We start from the raw sequence: 19828 nt of genomic DNA on the forward strand, positions 1-19828 counted from the left end.
GACAGCTATAACATTTTCATTTAAAAAGCTATTAATAAAGTGAGATTACCAAATACTACTATAGCATTGGTAATATAATCCCACCTGAAACTGCAGGTCTGACTTCATGTTAGACTAAGAAGTCAACCTGAGCAGACATGAGGAGGTAGGTACTTCAAATACAAATTTTGTAGTTTTGGATGGCACATTCGATTGAATTACAAGTACACAAACAAAAAACCCAAACAAACACATAAAAAACCCAAAACAACCAAAAAAAAAACCCCACACACAGGTCCTTCCTCGAGTGAGGTCAGTAAGAGTATGCACTTCTCTTTGAAAAGACTGCTAAAGACAAATCAAAACAGGTACAAATTATTTGAATTTACTTTTTGTAAAACTGCATTTTCCACACATGAAAACTCTCCAGTTTTTCATATTCATTTTTCAAACCCTTATGCATAACAGCAGGCTTGATCCAACAAGGCACCAGACATCTTCCAAAAAGATACATATATATCTTCTTATAGTACCATAATTTCTATAGATCAGACAGAAGAGTTTGTCATCTGAGAAGGTAAGTTAAATACAAAGGGTAAGCTGACATCTCCCATGCACCATGGCACAGGCAGAAGAAATCTGGGGATGTTTAGACCTGTTGGCTTTTCTCAAGCCTGGGAAATTTAAGTGTCTGATATATGCTGCTGATGTCTCTTTTAGCAGAGCCACCCTAGCCATCTCTGGGAGCATGGTCACAAGAGACTGCAACTGCAGCATTTTCCATAATCCTTAGATAGATGGATTTGTAAACTAAAAAAGACAGCGTGATCAAGTGGTTCTATTGGAAACATAAATCTAGCTCCAGTCCTGTTCCTAATGTATTTGTGTAAATGAAGAACCCAGAAAGTAAATCTGGGATAGAATTCTTAATATTTTTTATTTTATTAGCTGATGTGGGATGTTTTAAACCTGCTCTCAGGTTTTATGACAAACATTTTTACAAAGGAAAGGCCATATCTCTTAAGGCTATCTGTTTTTTAGTAAAATGAGAGATGGTATTAAAGAGCTTTTAAAAGGTCTTACAGTTTTCCATGTAAATCGCTCGTATGTCCACAGTGTTGCATTTATTAGTTTTAGTACATTCTGATCAAGGGACAGAAAGAAAAAAATTGCACAGGTTTATTTTATTGGTAAGGATTTAGTTCAAATAATGTCTTAACCCATTTCCCATTATTTTCTTTTGTCAGAAAACATCCATGGAACACACCTGTGAAGTCCAATTAAAAAAAAAGCAAAAATAAAAACCCAAACCTCAATTTGTGTTTTATTAGCTCATAAGCTATTCTACAAGAGATATTTCCTTACCTGAAGAAATGTAGAAATGTTTCTGAAGAAATACTTCTGATGAATCTCTAGTTGCATATTTTACAAACGGGGGAAAGCATAAAACAATTGTCAGATTCTTTCCTAAGAAATACTCCATTGACTCCAGCTGGATTTCTTTGAAATACAGTTGGCTAATGGCTGACTTGTCTCCAACTGTTGAGATTTTCACTGCAAGAAATAAAATAGCACTAATTTTATAGCTGGTTTGTATGTTTTTAGGGCAGATTTATAGGATGGCATATCAATTTTTAAATTATTTTATTAAATGGGACTGATAATTCTGCTCTTAATAATACAATTAGTGCTGCCTCTTCTTGATACAGGATACACACTTAATCTGTTTGCAGAACACTACTAAAATGCATTAGAATTCCAAGCTCCCTCTTGTTGTTAGACGGTGTTAATTGGCACAAGACCTATAGCAGCCAGATTTGTGAAAGATCCAAGGCAAAAAATTCAGCTTTTCACCATCTACCTTTGGATCCAAGGAATAGCAATTCCCACTGAAACACACTAATATGAGCCAAAAGTTTTTAGCGACTAAAGTATTCCTTAAACACAATGCTTTAAAAACAAAAAAAGAAAGAAAGAAAGACTCTAAATAGTAATTAATCTCAAATTCTAGCAAGTTTTAAAGCACACAGCTATCATCCAAGTGTGGGCAACTGGTGTGCATTGAGTAGTAAAGATTTCTCAGTGTTACCTGGGAGCCCCCTGCTGGGACTGCCTTTAGGAAAGAAGCAAAGAAGAGATTTGCTTTGAAGGTATGTCACAGGTGTTTCAGTAATTACTCTACATATGGTATATTACCATCCTTAAAGTGACTGAATGGTTAATTTCTCCTAAGAAAATCACTACATGGGAGAAAAAGATTTTTTCTCTGCATAACAAATGCTTGGCATTAGTTAAATTCTTAAAATATTTTAAAATATTCCTAATTCTTGTAAATGCATGAAGATTCAAGCAGACAGCCTGTGTGCTAGATATAAAGGTACTAAACCAGCAGGTAATCTGTGTGGCTATCATTAAAGATGCCCTAAACAAAATTAGATTTATAAGTTTGATTAACAAAAACAACCCCAACAGGCAACAGCAGCCAAGACAGAACAAATCCAAACCAAAACCTACTAAAAGACTTTCAGGAGTTCAGGAAAAGAAAAAAGCCAAAATTAATCTATTTTATGGAAGAATAACATTTTTATAGCACCATCTAATTTAACTGCAAAAAAATAAGATAGGCTTTCAGGGAAGTTTTCAGGCACAAAAGCTCCTGTTCAGGTCAAACCAAAGCAAGAAATTTCAGGTAGGGTACATTTTAGAACAATTGCTCTGAACTCACAGATCCATCAGAATGTTCTTTCCTGACAAAACCCATATAGAATATTCAACTCATACTGTGGTGGCTACCTCTTCTGTTCCACCGAGTACAGACTTGAACCAAGTTCAGAGCTCTGTGCAATTAAACTACCTGAGGTTATAAGCAGCAGCTTTTTTCACAAGTATTTTGTACCTGTATCATTTTGCTCTTCCCATTATGAATGGTACAGCCGTAAAGCTTAGTTTCCAGATACATCTTTGAGGATGTTTTGTACATCTCCCATAAGCTCAAGATTGAGATGTCAGTGGTGGAGTGCCTGCTTCACTGGAAATATTTTCTCAATGGCAATGGGAGTTTCTATCTTTTATGAGCACTGAGCTGATAGCTGTTTGATATATATATGAGCTTTCATTCACTAGTGATCTTTTATTCCATTTCTAATTCCTTTTTTCTATTATTTCTTAATGGCAAAATGTCAGGTTTATTTTTAAGAATCCAGTGAAAATATCAAAGCATTTTCTTGAAAAAAAATCAAAGGTCTACATGCCCACAAGATTATAAGTAAATCTCCCTGAATACTGCACAGCGCTGTCCATAAATTTTCACCCACATGGGGAATAAGTCAATTTTCTGCTATACTCAGTCACCTGCATGAAATTCTATCAGTATAAGCAAGGTATTGTTTGCCAAATTGAATAGCTATTAGCATACTCAAAGAGACAGCCCTGGCCATAGCAAAAGGAGTTGAAAGATCAAAGGAAAAAAGAACTTATCATAGTTCTTCCCACTACGCCAGGCATGCACTGATTTTGGGTAAATGTAACAAAAAGTAAAATCTATATGTAAATAATCCTCCTTCCAAGCAGCCTTAAATTAGGCCCAGGAAAATGTATTAAACAAGTAGAAGCTGCAATATATAAAGTTTAAAATACAACATTTCCAAACCCATTTTTGAATCCCTCTCCTGGAAAGGTTGCCAGCTCCTTCCTTCAATACAAAAATAAAGTGTTCGTTCAAGGAAAAAACATCCTTTTATGAAATCACTGAGTAACCGGTATGGAATTTGAATACAGTGTGATAGCTCCTATAGTGAACCATTTACAGCCCACAGGAGAAGGCAAAGAAAAGGGCAAGCAGCATTAACCCTGTCCATCCGCAGAACTCACGCTCAAATGACTTTGAAACAAACAAAAAAAAAGGAATAAAACCAAAGTGCAATTTCCTCCCCCCCCCCCCCCCAGAAATTACATATTTATTTTGCAGCTGGATCTGCTGGGGGTAAGAGAGGAACCACTGATGTCTGAAGTAAGCCATCTTGCTATTTGAAAATCGAGTTCATGATAATCCACTAAGCAGTCATCAAAGCTGTAGATTATTAGAGCACCTTTTCTTTAGGCTTGCCCAAACATTAAGCCTTAGCAATAACATGTTATTTAGCTACTAAACATGGGAATACTAGCAAAAATTTTATAGAGAATGGAAAGTGGAAGAATGAGAGTTTCAAAACATTACAGGTTGGCATGATCTCTTCCATGCTTTCAACATTTTCATTAGCATCTTGAAAAAATGCCCATGTAATTTATGATGGTTTCCATCATTAAAACATTTCAGGGGAAAGCTTCTGAACTATGAAATCCAGAAGAAAATACAATAGAGGACTCAAGCAGCATCATCTTACTCTATTTCACTTTTGTCTCGCAATAAAAAAAAACAACCAAACAAAAACCAAGTAAAATGACCCAACCACTTCTTGGGGCTCCAAGAAGCCACACAATACAGCAAGGTTGTGACAAAACAGCCCAAAGTGAGAATTAAACATCCTAAATAACCTGATTTTGTCAGAAAATTCTCCTTAATGAGTCAGACAACTTGAGCAGAAAATAAATCTGCTTGTATAAGCTTCAATCTCAATTCAGTATTTTAACATTATGGTAAAAAACATCTCTATCAATTGAGGGGATTTTTGCTTATTCTGTCCTCATGAGCACTGCATAAATAAAGGCACAGAAGCATTAAACAGAGTCATGACGTGCTCTTAAAGCTAAAGATGGAAGAAACAAGCACAATAACAGATACTGACTGTGAGGGATTATGTGTCAACTATTTGCAGAAATAAATGCAGATGTGTTTCTTGGAGAGAACAAAAGCTTGCAGACTCCAAGCTTGCAGAACATTAAAGCTTATCAAGGTAGGAGGAGAAAGGTGACAAGAAGGCCTGATATAGGTCAACAGCAGAGGCTCAGCAAGGAAACTCTCAAATGTGCATAAATACTACCTGTCCTGCTGTCTAAGGAGCTGAGGAAGCCAAGTCATGTGCTCATTCAGCTCATGGCTTTGGTTCATAAAATACACTTATTTTGTTTATTTCATCAAGGCTTTTATTATCTCTGCTGGAAGAGACAATAGCTAATACATCCCCACATTCATATAACATTCAGCTTCCTTACATTTCACAAGTGCATGTGAAATGCATCTTGACAAAAGTATTTGCACCATCATTCAGAACACACCTAACATTCATGATTTTAGTGAAAAATCACTTGTTGTCTAGCCAGCCTTTCTATACAAGTATCCTAAATGTAGTTCTACAGTCAAAATGAGTATGTAAGGTATCATGAGATTCCATTCATACCTCTTCCTGAATTTCAGATACAAATTAGCACAGTCTTCATTACAACCTCCCAGCACCATAAAATGCAAACTATCAAACAATATGTCTATACTGCATGTTAAGGCATGGAATGGGCAACCTGAACTTTAAGTACTTGGAACTTTTACTCTCCTACATAAACAGGTCTACCTCTCCAAGTCTCTTGAATTGCATCCATTTGAAAAATGTGCTCTGCCAAGGAGAAATCAGAATAACTAAGGGATCTGAATACCTAACTTGGGTGACCAGACAATCTTATTATGAAACTTTTAAAAGTAATGTGCAAGCTTCGGAATAAAAAATAAAATTTAAATAATTAGAGAAAAAAATCAAATAGACAACATACAGTGTTCCAATATATGGGGAAAGCATTTATAGAAGTATATTATCTATAGGACATATAAATTTCTTTAAATTAGAAAATATATATGTAGTTCATGAAATAACACTCTTTATAACAAGCCATGTGCTCTGTTTATGAGGGATGTTCAGGTTACAGAGAAGCAGTGACAGAGGTACATTCGAGATGCTATACAACTATACATCAGTCTGCTGGATCACTGGTGCACCCAGCATTCAGTGAGTATAAGACAGCCCCGAGTATTATTTACAATTAAGAAGACATTTCATTTTTAATATAAATGAAGTCTAAAATAAACCGGGACAAAGCATCAATGGAGTAAGTTGTTCTCTCTCCTATTAAAATACAAATAGAGTTAAACAAGTGAATATATGTATACTGCTGTAGAACAGCTTACAATTTTTATGCCTTTTTCTTTCCCATAAAACATTTTTGGCATTCACAACTGCTACCCACCTTGTAAAACAACTACTGCTACTGAAAGACAAAAACAGTGAAAACATTCCCTCCCCACCACCACATTCAAATACAAAATGTCCATACCACACCAGTTCAAAATTATCAATATTGGGTTTAGTTATCAGATCTTTTAGGACAAAAATATCTCTTTGGCACAAACCCAATTTTCTTTTCAAAGAAATCTGCATATGACTCATCAGTGCTGGCAGTCAGGAGAAACTAAATGCTCTAAGTATAATTAAGCTTCTCACTCTCTGGGGCTTGTCAACGTGCTCTATCTTATGCAAGCCCAGCTGAACTGGGTGAAAAGGACAAGCTCAAATTAAATTCACACAGATAAGCCCACATATGTACACTTACATTCTCTCCTAAACTAAACTGTGCTGATTTAAGATCTCTCCCAGTCTACTCCCATAACCATTTCTCTGCTAGAGATTACAGCTCTCTCATAGATGCTAACTAAGGTCACTTTGGTGAACACTTCCTAATCTATTTTGGTCCCTGTGAGCTAGTTACCACCTTACCCAATTTAACTACCAGCTAACAAAAATAGATTCACAAAGACTATTCAAGGTGTTTCCACATCAGTAGCTCTGTTGGTAGATAATAATGGATTTTAATTTTCAGAGAATGGGGATAAACTAGAAGATGGTAACCTCTTCATTTAGTGCTAATGCAGCTGGTAGAGGACATGCGTCTACTCAACAAGGACAGAGAAATTTTTTTCACCCAGCAAAAGAAGTACTGAAGAGAGATGTACTTGTCCAGAAAGGGGAAAAACATTAGGGAAAAGTGCTGTTTAAGCCACAGGACAATACTATCTCAAAGGCAAAGGGGTACACACCAGCCATAAATCAATTCAGACTGCAAATCAGAGGACTAACTATCAGAAAAATGTGGTTCCCCAAAAACTTGCTATTAAATATTTTGCCCTACTGCTCTCAAGTATTTTAAGAAACATGTTGGTCAGGTTATGAAAGAAACATTATGAGGCAGTAGTTGCAGTAGTACAAACAACAACCCAAAGATCCTTTCTTTCCCACTGTGTCCCAAATCTTGTTTTCCAATTAAAATGAATGACAGGGTATAACTTTTATTGCTATGTTTAATGGAATTAGCAGTGCAATTCACAAAGCAAAATAAGGCATAAGTACTACAGAAAAGCTGTATTGGAATAAACTGGGGACAGCAGAATGTTTTTGTTATGTCAATGTTATAATTAAATTATGCTCATTCAAAAAGTTATGGGAATTAATGAGATGTTGTAACTAGAAATCTCTTTGAAGTAATGCATGCCTTAAACTGATTCACTGTTACAGAATCGGTCTTGGGTCTCATGCTATGAAAGCATTAATTTCTTCTCCGATTTATCTTGTTTTCCAATTAAGATCCAGTGACAGGGCACGATCATCAACCAGTTTCCTACACAAAAATCACATCAGCATTCCTTCCAAGTCATGGGTGTGCAAAAAGGCAATCAAATTTCTTCGTTCATGCTTTACTCTGCCAGCAGGGTCAATATTTTGGCAAAGATCCTCTCATTAAGGTCCTAGTGCAAGAGTTTCATTTTACTTTCAGTTCTCCAATAAAATTAGTCATTGTACATGGTAGATTAACCAAGCTCAGCTTCAGATGCACTCACATTTCCTCACAACATATGTTTCAAGACATAATTATGCTGCCAGCTTCACTGACTGGAATTATTAGCTTTCACATTCAACAACCTATTTGGAACAAATGAGGTGTGCTTACTCTCTGGTCAGGATGGGAGAACATGGGAAAACATTAAATACAAGAGACCTGAGAAAAACCTTCAGAAATCAATCACACTTTAGAATAAGAATTGCTTGGATGGTCTGTAAAGGCTTGATAATTTAAGATTTTCTCTGTAAGTAGTAAAATCATATTTTAGTGAGTATTAGATCTTAGAGTCAGTTACAAATATGAAGCATTACAATGCCATATTGTAAGAAGCCATTTCATCCTGCTATTGCAATCTTTCCTAGGTGATACATGTCATTAATAGATTTTGTAGGTGAGCCCATTATAAAGAAATGCGACCATAAAACTAACCACAGATTCAAGTGGAAGCCTCTTTTCCTTTGCATCACGGTTCCTCCTGTCTCTTACCTATCATTTTTTTCTCCACAGGACCCCCTATAAAAAATGCTGCTTTCCCTCTCTGTTGCATACTCTTAGGAGCAGGGACTATAGTTTCAAACAACATAGAAACATGAAGTCCTAAAAATCTCAAGTCAAATTTCTCTGTAATTAATTAGTTATTATATTCCTCTTCCTTGTTCCTTCCTCCCAGACAGACACTTGGACTGGCCAGGCACCCATTTCCACAAAACCCACAGAAGTTCAGCACTTATCTACCTTCTCTGCTATATTTTTCAAAGCCAGCTCCCCTCTAAGTTCTTGGTTCCAGAAGAAGATAGACATGGAACCAAACACAACCAACAAAAAGAGGCAAATACTTCCCCAGGTACTCCCAGTTGGTCTCTCAGAGCCCTGCCCTTTCTGCTGGCCCACACAGGTGTTGGTCAGTAATAACAGCAGCATAACAGAGAGTCAGAAGACATACCAGTTCAAAACCGTTCTGTTTCTTACATGTGTTTTGCAAAATCAAAACAAGATTAAGCTTCTCAACTATGAAGGAGTTTCCATGTCACCCATGAAAGCTTATAACACCTCATTTCTCTTCATCTAAAACCACTAGATCTCTATGTCTCTCAGCCAAGTTTGTTTAATACTGAAGCCACTGTTTTAGCCCATTTTGCCAGTGCATAGTAAAGCTACAACCATTGGAAAAGGAGCAGACTCCCCCATCTTGGAAAACCCAACAGGCCAGGCATCGGAAGAAGGCAAGAAATATGGAAGCAAGAAATTGTTTTGATCCTTGCTTTCCTCCTGTAACCGCAGGCTTCTGTTTGAGATGCACTGATACAAGTAATGTTGACATGTAGTAGCTACAGGAGAAACCCCAGTTCCTGAAGAGTCACACAGCACCTACAGGGAAATGACAGCACTCTCTTCCAGCCTCACCCCTGCTTCCAAAATCCAGAAGGATCTTCCTTGGTTACAAGAAAGATATCAATGGGTCAATATGAAGTATGTCTGGTCCCAGAAACAAGCTGTTCTTCACCAGTTATTTTGACCAAGCACAGCCCAAAGCCTTTCAATTACAAACCAGGCTGGGTGTGGATGATACTGCCTAGATTCTTTTTCTACCAAAGAAGGGGGAGACATCTGGATATGTATATGTCTATCTTTCACACACACACACAACACATAGCTTGGTGTCTGGTTCGGTTTTATTTTGGAATAAACAATAACAAAACAACCCAAAAGATGAAGATACCAAATGACACTAACATCACTGCTACCATCCAGCAAACCTCTGTTCCCTCCTGAGTAGGATATTTCAGTCTGTAGATATTACTTCCATCTAGGAATTTCAGTAGTAACATCATATATTTAGTCACTTTTAGAAGGTTTGTATAGAGATACTTAACGAGTTACAAATTTAGCACCATTTTTAAAATTTTAAAACCCAGTTATCTGACTTCCCTCTTGGACCTTCCTTTATGCTAAGCACATCCCATCTAGCTCACTCGCTTTTTCTTTTGGCTTGCAATATACTTGCACTGTCAAGCTAAATTACTTTTTGCAGTAAATTTCAGCTCCAGCTTTCAGGCACTTTCTATTGAAGCATCTTGTTTGCCCTGGCATAGTTATAGTTCTCTTTGGATTTATATTCTAAAATTTATTTTCATGGGTTCATAGCTGTGCAGTAAAAATTCTCATTGCACTGAAATTTGGCTTACAAGCACCAAAGAAAGAGAACTTTTTTGCTAATATTTAAGAAGTTACATTAGAACATTTTAGTGATTTCTTTTTTCTATTTCTAGATCTTTACAAGTGGATGTTACTGTGTTAGGTTATGTATTGCAGTGTTAGGTACTTTGCATGTCTCTACATTTAAAGATCGGATTCATTGTGAACCCCCTCATGTGCAGGGATAAATATAGAATCATAAAATAGTTTGGGTTGGAAGGGACCTTCAAAGGTCATCTAGTCCAACTCCCAATATCCCAGTACCCATTAAGCTAGTGTTTAATATACTCAGCTTTCCTTTACTGACTCAACAACTTGCCTTCATATCACCAGCTGCTAGCCCAACTCAAATTTTAAAATACACTGAGCATGATAGTGTAGTGATAGATTTCAATGGGAATCACTGAATAACTCGGAATTAACATAATGCAGACAGTGAAGGAGTGTAATGAACCCTTCCCATCAGGTTCTCACCTTGACACCTGACATGCCGGAGCCTGGCCCACCCACACCAACCAGAAATTTCTGAACCTGGGATCCTTAAAGGAAGACCACAAGTGACCTTTTCCAGCAAACACACCTTCATAATTATAAATCAAAGTAAATAAAAATAACAAATACAATAAATACAGCCTGTAAGAGGGTAAAAAGGAATGAATAGCAGATGGATAACGGGTTTCAAACTCAAAGTCAGTTCAGTCCAGCAAAAGAATATTTACACTTAAATAGATGGTAGCACAAAACTGAATCTCCTGCTGTAGTCTTTAATAGTTCATTCGTCCTGGAAGTCTGAAATTGCCAGAGATAAAGATACAGCGCTGCAGCTCTTGCGCTTTGTAGCACGAGTTAGTTATTTACACCTGCTCCAACTCAGCACAAAATGCCAGTGACTCAGTTTGACACCATCATAAGCTTGCTTACAAAGGCATAATTGAATCTACAATGCACAAGTCCAAGAGCTCTCCTTTTTAATTTTGCACGTCTTGCCATTGCGCATATCTAAAAGACAGCTAAGTTTTGAATTTTTTTTCAGATATTTTGTAACTATGACCACATCTCATCTGTGTACATGATCCAGTGACTCAGGCTTTTAAAAAAATCCATTACCATGCACACTAAACATGTTACAATGCACTGTGCCCACTTCTACTTGCCTTTCAAAACTTCAGGTCATGTGTAACTCAGCAGAAACACTCATAACTAGAGCTCTAAAGACCTAACAGTGCCACCATTTGTGCACAGGTGCAACAGACTAGATCAAATATTTGGAACAGAAAACATTTCCTGGGCATACAGGAGTGAAATATCATGGATACATGTTCCTCTTTTGCAACCAGTCTTGCTTTGTACTACTGTAATTCCTGTAGAAGTGTGGACTATTTCCACCCATTTTCTAGAGTATATTAGATCACGTGAAGGACGTTAGACCTTGCTTCCCTGAGAAGCACTACCTCAAACTCACTTATTGCACATGCAGGCTACCCATATAAATGTGCTGGGTGAGTAGGAAAGAAAGGATTCGGGGAATGACAAATAGCCTGAGATGGACTACAAAGTGCTGAGGGGTAGGCCTCCACTTAAGTTAACTTGGTCACAGGTCAGAACATTAAAAATTCTGACAAAATGCCAGACCTAAGGCCCATTAGCCTCTTATCTTGTCCTCAACAATGAATAAGGGCAGGCGTCTTGGGAAGAGCTTCAGATTATTTCTGATTTCTTGCTTTACCTTCCCCTCACCACCAAACTACCAGGTATTCTTAGAGAACTCATGGCTTTTATTAAGTGAAAAAGACACCGTTCACTGCATAGCTTTGTAGGCACAAAAGCAATGTAAGAAACTAGTGCCTGGGTTATGTTAAAGAATAGAAGCAAACTGAAATTGCAAGACTAGGCACATGCTTACTGTAAGCCAACATCCTCTGCATCAGACCTGGTAACTGTCCGGACATATAAAAACTCACTTGGAAATCATTCTTTCTCTCGGATGTCACACTGTGCATTAAGTCAGTGGCTTGCATTTGCCTAAGACATATTGAGCATACCCCACAGGATTAGGCTGTACTACCATGATTGACAGGAAAGATTATTTAATAATAGCATTTTGACTCTTACAGTACTTCTGTCTGAAACAAAGCTCAAGCAGCTTACCAGCAATGGGTTGACCTTGGCAATTCACTGGTGCATAACACTGGCAATGGAATAACATGACAAAATTAATTGTGTGCGAGCACTGCCTTCATCAGTCCTTCATCATCAATATTCTCTTCAGAGGTGGTGCCATCTTTGGGGCCCAGCAGTGAGCATAACTGATGAAATGATTCATGTTAAATCAACCTGACACATTTTTCCTGTCCTCTCTTTGCGTGACTTAACCGGTCACTTTAAGCAGTATAAGAGAGGTTGCTGGGCCCTTCTTGAGCAAGACCTGGTTCTCAGCTGCTTACAGCTTTATCTCTTTGAATGTTATATTTCTCTGTACACATCTTCTTCAACACACTTTTTATTTTTTCATGTTTATGCAACTCTGCTGTTTCTCTGAGCAACATTAAAGGGAAATGTGTGTCGTACTTGCTAACCTAAATCCATACAAAAGCTTTCCTTATAAGCTTGAGTGTTATCTCAAAATATGTAGTCCACAGCAATGACCTAGGTGTTGACAGCTTGCCTCCCTAGAGTCAAAGATATATAAAAAAAAAAATCCACATTAAAAAGTAGTCAAAATATAGCTAAATTTTACAAATAGTCAGATTATAATAATTTCCAATCTAAAAAAAAAATTGTTTTCCACTTGCTGATGTACTCATATCTAAAACTAAGTATCTACATTTTTTACTGTATCTAGCTCAGGACCCAATATTCCATTTTTCTCTCAGCTTCTAATGAGATCTGTGAAAATGTTATTTATTCACCTATTGGCCCTTCTCAATTTTACTAACACTTGTAACTTCTTTTTAATCGGATTTGATCAGATAAGCAATACACAGACTGTCAAACATAGATTTCCCAAGTACACACTACATTATATAATACACACACTACCAACTCAAATAATGCTAATGCTCAAATGTACAGCCTGTAAATCGTCTCTTTCAAGCACTACAAGTTGGGCATGTTTGCAGATTCAGAGCTGATATTTTCTACCAGGGTCAAGCACTCAGGCTTTGCTTGGAAATTTACAGTGTTAAGATGCCTGACAAGTGTAAACCTTGTACATGGCATGGACAGAATGAAAAAAATGCCAATTAAATGCCATCAAATGTACATTTTTTCTGCTTTCCTCTGCTCCTTCAATAACTCTCCCTAAAAGACATCCCATTAAATCTTAAACCTCAAGGTTCTTCCCAGTTCCAGAAAAATTATGCAAATTACACCAGGGATATGGGACTGGGTTCTGATGTCAAACAGTTGCTATAGGATTAAGTTCCCTGACACCACTGAAGCTAAATTAACACTGGTTTCATAAAATCAGTGTTTTAGGATATGAAAGCTTATTTCCAGTGTGTACTGGAGTTCCAGCCCTGCAGTGGTTAAGAGAAGCATGGTAATTCTTTATTTGATTTCAAGATTTTATTTGCTTTAAAGAAAAAAAAAATAACTTCATAACTTCATAATTTCATATACATTTATAATTTATGCTCTGTTGACTGAGAGAAAAAAGAATGAACATATTAAAATTTGATACCCGTCCTCCAAATGAAGGAAACATTTAACAACAGAATTTGCATTGTTTAGCTCTGATCATCTCCACATTTTGTTGTCATTGCTGTCTTAAACACTGCTTCTATTTCTACTTCAAGAATTGAGGCACAGCTTTTTGACAGCATTTTGATTAAATGCTCTCAGTACTGAACCGTAACTCCACTTCCTGCATTCATTCTGAACTTACTTTAGCTGCTCACTGAGGACTTAACCCAAAATACTCTTCACCATTCATTCCTACAAGACCTGCTGCCCTGCAGAGAAACCTCTGACAGTATTACCTAAGGAAGGCAGTTTTGTACATACCAGACATCACTGTTTTCTTTCATATAATTTTTGGCTAAAAATAACTTGGCTACAGAGTAAGAATACAGTATTCAGAGAGTCAGACATCAAAATGAAAGCTAAGCAGTGGATCACATAACTTGAACTCCAAGCCAAATAAAACCAAAAACCAAAAACCAAAATCAGTTAATTTTGCCTTTTTTGCAAATGTTATTTATCCTGCCAGTTAGTGATGCAGACTTCACTCCATTTCCATATGTCTGAGTACTGACATGAAGCAAATGAAGTACCATAATGATATATTTCCACCAAACTGCTTGTCTTCTTTGTAATCCCATTTTTATCATTTGTTTATATATTTTTCAGTTTTTGTAAATTATATGTTAGATTCAAAAGAATCTAAAGAATGTAAGGATCACAGGGTAAAAGGCACTGTACAGACAAAACAAATTAGCTGCAATACTGGAATTTAAAACATATTTTAAGAATGAAAAGCCTGGAAGAAGCATATCCTACTCTGAGATATAAATAGCTCTGCTTCAAGTGTCAGATTAGTCCTCCACTTAAACTTTTACAGAGCCTCATGATATTTCACCATTTCCACAAGCTACGTGCGCCCAGGGACTTTCAGGATTAATCCTCCTGAACACAGATTTATTGCAGCTTTGCCCTATCTTCAGACTATTCCATTCCCCTTCCTGCCATTACAGCCTTTGATGTATTCTGCATTTGAATGTCTTCATTTTTAAGCTTCTGGTGCATGTGCAAGCCATCAGTTATTGTCTGCACTGAGACAGTGCAGCCAGTAACAGGTTTGGGATTTTATTCTACTTATAATAAAAGACCTGATTTTGTTTTTTTAATTGAGACAGCAATCTGAGTTTAATTTATGTCCTTAAACAAGTTTTGTGGTTATCCAGAGCATTAAAAATTTTACACAGCTGAGATCTATCATGAGGGAGAAAGAAATGCTTGAAATGCAGATTTATGAACTACAGGTAATGAATGTTGATAGATCCTAGAGCACTCCTACTGCAATTACAAGCAGCTGTTTTCCAGAAAGACTAAGATTCCCAATAAAGTTTAAGTGCTTCCAGCTTTAGGAGGCACCACACTGTGTTAGTAGGTTGGTGACTCCCTCTCCTGCCTGCCTTTTCACATTCACACTAGACACAGGTCAGGCACAACTGGCTCTGGAAAAATCCTTAGGCAAATGCTGCTCATCATCCCCGCTGCCTGGGACACTGTACTGGTGCCACAGTTGTGGGTCTACAAGTGAAACAGGATCCTTTCTCCTGCTGCTGGAAACCACAAACTCCAAGCTTCTTGACAGCCACCCTCCACTGCCTGCTAGACAGTAGTCTCCAGCTGTCCTTCCCATCTCATGTTGTGCAGCTTTCATCTCTGCAAACGTCAGCTAAAACCCTGTCATTCCCCTCTTCCCTGAAAGCAACTGCTTGCTATTGCAGCAGAGAGCGACAGTAGCATTCAGCACTGCTGCTAAGAGGTTAAAAGAGTCACTAGATGGAAAGCTGCTTACTGCCACCACCTTTGACTTTCCTCAAGGTATGTAGACTGGCTTCAAAGTACAGGGACTGCCTTACAAGCCCTACAGGGAATGCAAAACAGAGCTGAGGGAAGCAGAGAACATAGATCAAGTGGTTCTGTTTTACCTTTCCTTGTAGCATAGAGACAAGGAGTGATTTAACAAGGATGAAAGATGAGATTACCAATCCGCAAGCTAGTTAGAGTCATATCACTTACTGCAACCAGAAATCAGTACTAGAGGTTTTATTATCTTTCTTCTGCATACTACAAATACTTCCAGACCTCACCCCCAATTAGCAATGCAGTGTCTTAGTCACACATACATTCATTTTTTGTTCTTAGATTATAGTAGTGATGAGTCACACCAAACTAACCAGTGCACCAAAATCTGCACAAATTGAGAGAAGACAATACAGTTGTCAGAATTACAGGAAAAAAAAAAAATGTAGAATATTTAGATCTCAGGTATGCAACAATTGCATAATTTGCTGCTGCACAAATAATTTGCACTGATGTTATAAAGTGCAACAAATTACTATTTTCTATGTAGCTTATGTGGGATGTGCAAAACTGCAGAAGTCAGCAGTACAGATATGCTGGCTTTTAGGAAATAGCTGGCCACTGTAATTCCATGGTCTAGGAAACACTATATCAGCTTCTACTTCTGGATACACATGAATAAATCTGGTTGATATAGATGAACTAAATTACCATAAAGATCAACTTATTAATTGGGAACAAAACACTGCTCTATGAAACGTTCATTTAAAAGCATTTAACTGTGACTAATGTTAGTATACTGCTATGTGTGATCTTAAGCATTCCTAAGTAGCCATCTGACAAATGATTATTGCACATCTTCTCAGTAAGGTATATTTGGTACATGGCTGAATTAAATGAGGTCTTACCTCTGCTAATGCCCCTGACCTTTTCTACAACAAATGCAAAACCTGTTAAGACACATGCAAATCAGCCTAAGGAAAAGCATAAATATACCATTTCCATGGTACTTTACAGTATTCTAGAGCAGTTTTATGGACTTGCTAGATGTTCCTTATACGCAGCTAGAGAGATGGATTTTGTAGACTTAAGATAATTTGAAGAATGTCACAGTAATGAAGCATGTGGCTTTTTTTTTTTCTTTGAATTATGTCAGTTCTGTGCCAGCAAACATTGTAACGCCAATACAGATGCAAGTGTGCTTGGCTTTTAGCACATCAAAAATAAAATTTCTAGATGCATTCCTGTGGCATCAATTGACATGGAACTGGAGGACCAGGACCAAATCCAGATCAAGAAAATAGGTTATTTGCCTTCCTCATGTAGGAATTGATGGGGGGAGAGAGAACAATAAAATTGCAAGCCAAGTTTGCCCATTCACAGCTACAAAAGTTTTATAAGAATTTAAGAACACTTCTATCTCAAAAAAAAGGCAAATGTAGGTGATAACTTACTGGTCTGAGTTTGAAAACACCACTGTAAGTGTCTTTCTTAAATGGATCTTTAAAAGAATCTATAATTTGACCATTGTCCTCACATAGTCACTTAACATTTCTCCCAAGGAGTATGGGCTTAACAGCAAGTATTTGCTTAGATGCTCTGTGATTTACAATGCAACAGGAGGAGAGGAACAGACTTGTAAAAAGGCTTAGGCTATGAAGAATATCTTCAGGGACTGAATATCAGCTCACATGCCCTCTAGAAGGAGCAAAGATCTGGAAGATCTCAATGCTACTCTCAATGTTCATCAAGTAACCATCATATAATATTGTATTTCACAAGTGTTTGATAGCATCCTGCCATTTTTAAGAGATAATGTACAATTATCACAGTTAATGATAAACTGTTTATGAAAACATAAAAATAATCATATATTACCAATATTTCCACAGCATGAATGAAAATGCACGTACCTGTCAAACAAAATTAAAACAGCAGTAGGTGACAACAAAATTAACAAAGAAAATTGTCAGCAGTCCAAGTTATAAATATTTTGCAAAACAGTTTGAATATGTCTGAATTAAGGGCATCAAAAATAAGATGTCCAAGTAGAAATTTCACTTAATGTTCTCTGAAACACTGAACACTTTAGCACATGAAGTTTTCAGTCAAAATTCTGTTCTATGGTATTTAGCATATGCCAGGATGCGTTATACTGTAACCAGTATATTGTGCTGTGTAAATTATTTAACCATGTTTTACAAGATATGTAAAGCCTGTGTGTCAGGAATCCATGTGCATAACCATTCTGTATTTAAACACACAGAAAAGCCACTATACAAGATTTTGCCTTTTCAAACAAGTAAAACGTGGTTTCAAATCTGATTTTTTTTTTCACCCTCCTCTTTCAGGATCACAACAACAGCTGCTTGCATGATGGATCTACGCAGATATCCTCTGGATGAACAAAATTGCACACTAGAAATTGAAAGTTGTAAGTTACTGGAGGGAGAGGGTTGGCCAGATGACAGCTGTGGATTGAAAGACATTCACAGTTTAGGCAAAACAGGAACAAGTTGTTCAAATACTGTGTGTCCAGTGAGCTTGCACACTGAACATACCTAATATATTTCCATAATACTAATACATAAGCCAAAATATCTTTAATTCACAATACTGGTTGATCCAAGATTGCAAGATGTCTTTCAAAATCTCTTGTCAATGAAGGGAGAAGAGTATTTCTTGATGATTAGATCAGAGGACAGCAACTGAGCACTGTCTATCTTCACTGCACAATCACCACAGAACTTGAATTAATTGCTTCACCTCAGTGCATTTAAATCTAACATCAAGATTAACAATTACTCCACATAGTGGCGGCAGGATTGATCAAATGCTTTTACCAAATGCTTGGAGGTTATAAAAGGAAACAACTTGCTCCTTCAGCACCAAGGTCAGTGACAGCTTTGTCAGCATCTTCCATGAGCACAGGATCAAAGTGTCATTGTCTTTATATCTTTTATAATGCTAGCATTTAGAGAAATGCCTATCTAAGTTTTTTAAAAGAATTTTGACTGTCTCATTGGTCAAACCAGCTGCTGCCACTGACCACAGAGCACTGTCTGACCAATCTGGCTAAGACTACATAAAGTCCAAGGCAAAATGATGCATCATTTTTCTAAGGATTTCCATTTTTCACATTACAACTGTTGCACTGTCAGAGGTAAGCAATATTTTCTTGTAATAATATTTCTCTCTAGAGTATGAGGTTTTAGGAAGGATTAACAGATTTCCCCAAATACAGAAGCTTGGTTCAATTTCCTGACGAGAGAGAAAAATCTTAGTATTTGAACCTCTGCTTTGATGGATAGTTTGGAGTGTTAAACAAACAGAGAACCAAGCTGATCCAGGATTAACCAAAATAATTTCCTAATAACTATGTCATCAATAAAAGTGATGTTTTCATTGTTTGTAGCACATCCTATTCAAGGAACTGAAAGTTCTCACAAGCCCAGTAAGTACAGTTTTCATTCTGCAGAAACTCATTAGATTTTGCTGTGGACTGAAAAGAGGTTAAATTCCTCATAACCCCACGGCATCAATCTTCAAAAGCATTCCATTAGTCTTCAGTTGCTTAGATTTGACAAAAACATTTTCACAGTGTCAAAACAGTGGAATATTCATGTATAAGACATTTAATAGCATTGCAATACAAATATAAAATAAACAAGTCTAAGCCAAAGCTGAAGTCACTTTGAATCTTAGAAAATGTAGCTGGGAAAAAAAATCAGTTTATTTTGGAGTGCAGAGGTTTTCATCACTTGTTTATACATAAATGTAATATATCTCAAAGTATCTGTGAGGTGACGAATAGCAGGCACTGAAAAAAAAGCTTATAGTCAGTCTAGAGCACTTATGAGACACAAGATGGGCTCTCAGCCCAATGTTTATACTTGTTTATAATTTATACTTGATGGCAGCAGAAAGATGCCTTATTTAAAGCATACCTTCAAAATTACTTTCCATAATGAAGTATTTTGGGCTTTTGTAAGTGCACAACCAATATCAGCCTTAATATAAGTCAGTGGAGCTTTAGCTTTTCACTTGGATTTTAAACTGTTTGGTAAGAAACTTGAAAAGTTTTCCCAAAAAAATTATTTGCTTTTGCTCCTTTTCCTGGGATGTCATTTTATAGTGATTTTAGAGATTGTTTGCCAGGTTGAGAACAACAAACCTTCTATTTCACCAGCAAAAGATTTCAATCAAGTAAACATTCAAACATTCACAGTAGGCTTAATGAAAATTTATTAGAGAACATTGTCTGAATAGAATCTGCCCATTTATTTCTTTAGAGATTCAAAAA

At 36.9% G+C, this 19828-nt stretch overlaps 1 protein-coding gene across 3 annotated transcripts in view; it reads left to right on the forward strand.

The window, feature by feature from the left end:
• GABRB1 (gamma-aminobutyric acid type A receptor subunit beta1) overlaps positions 1-19828 on the forward strand; it is a 125067-nt gene that overhangs the window by 78497 nt on the left and 26742 nt on the right. For all 3 annotated transcript variants that reach the window (XM_057431064.1, XM_057431062.1, XM_057431063.1), the window contains exon 5: positions 17877-17959. In XM_057431064.1, the coding sequence (XP_057287047.1) occupies positions 17877-17959 (83 nt within the window). The remainder of the gene's footprint in view (positions 1-17876; positions 17960-19828) is intronic.

Source organism: Pezoporus wallicus, unplaced genomic scaffold (genome assembly GCF_028554395.1).
Source record: "Pezoporus wallicus isolate ANWC-B61680 ecotype Strahan unplaced genomic scaffold, APGP_CSIRO_Pwel_v1 contig_7684, whole genome shotgun sequence".
NCBI classification, from domain to species: domain Eukaryota; kingdom Metazoa; phylum Chordata; class Aves; order Psittaciformes; family Psittacidae; genus Pezoporus; species Pezoporus wallicus.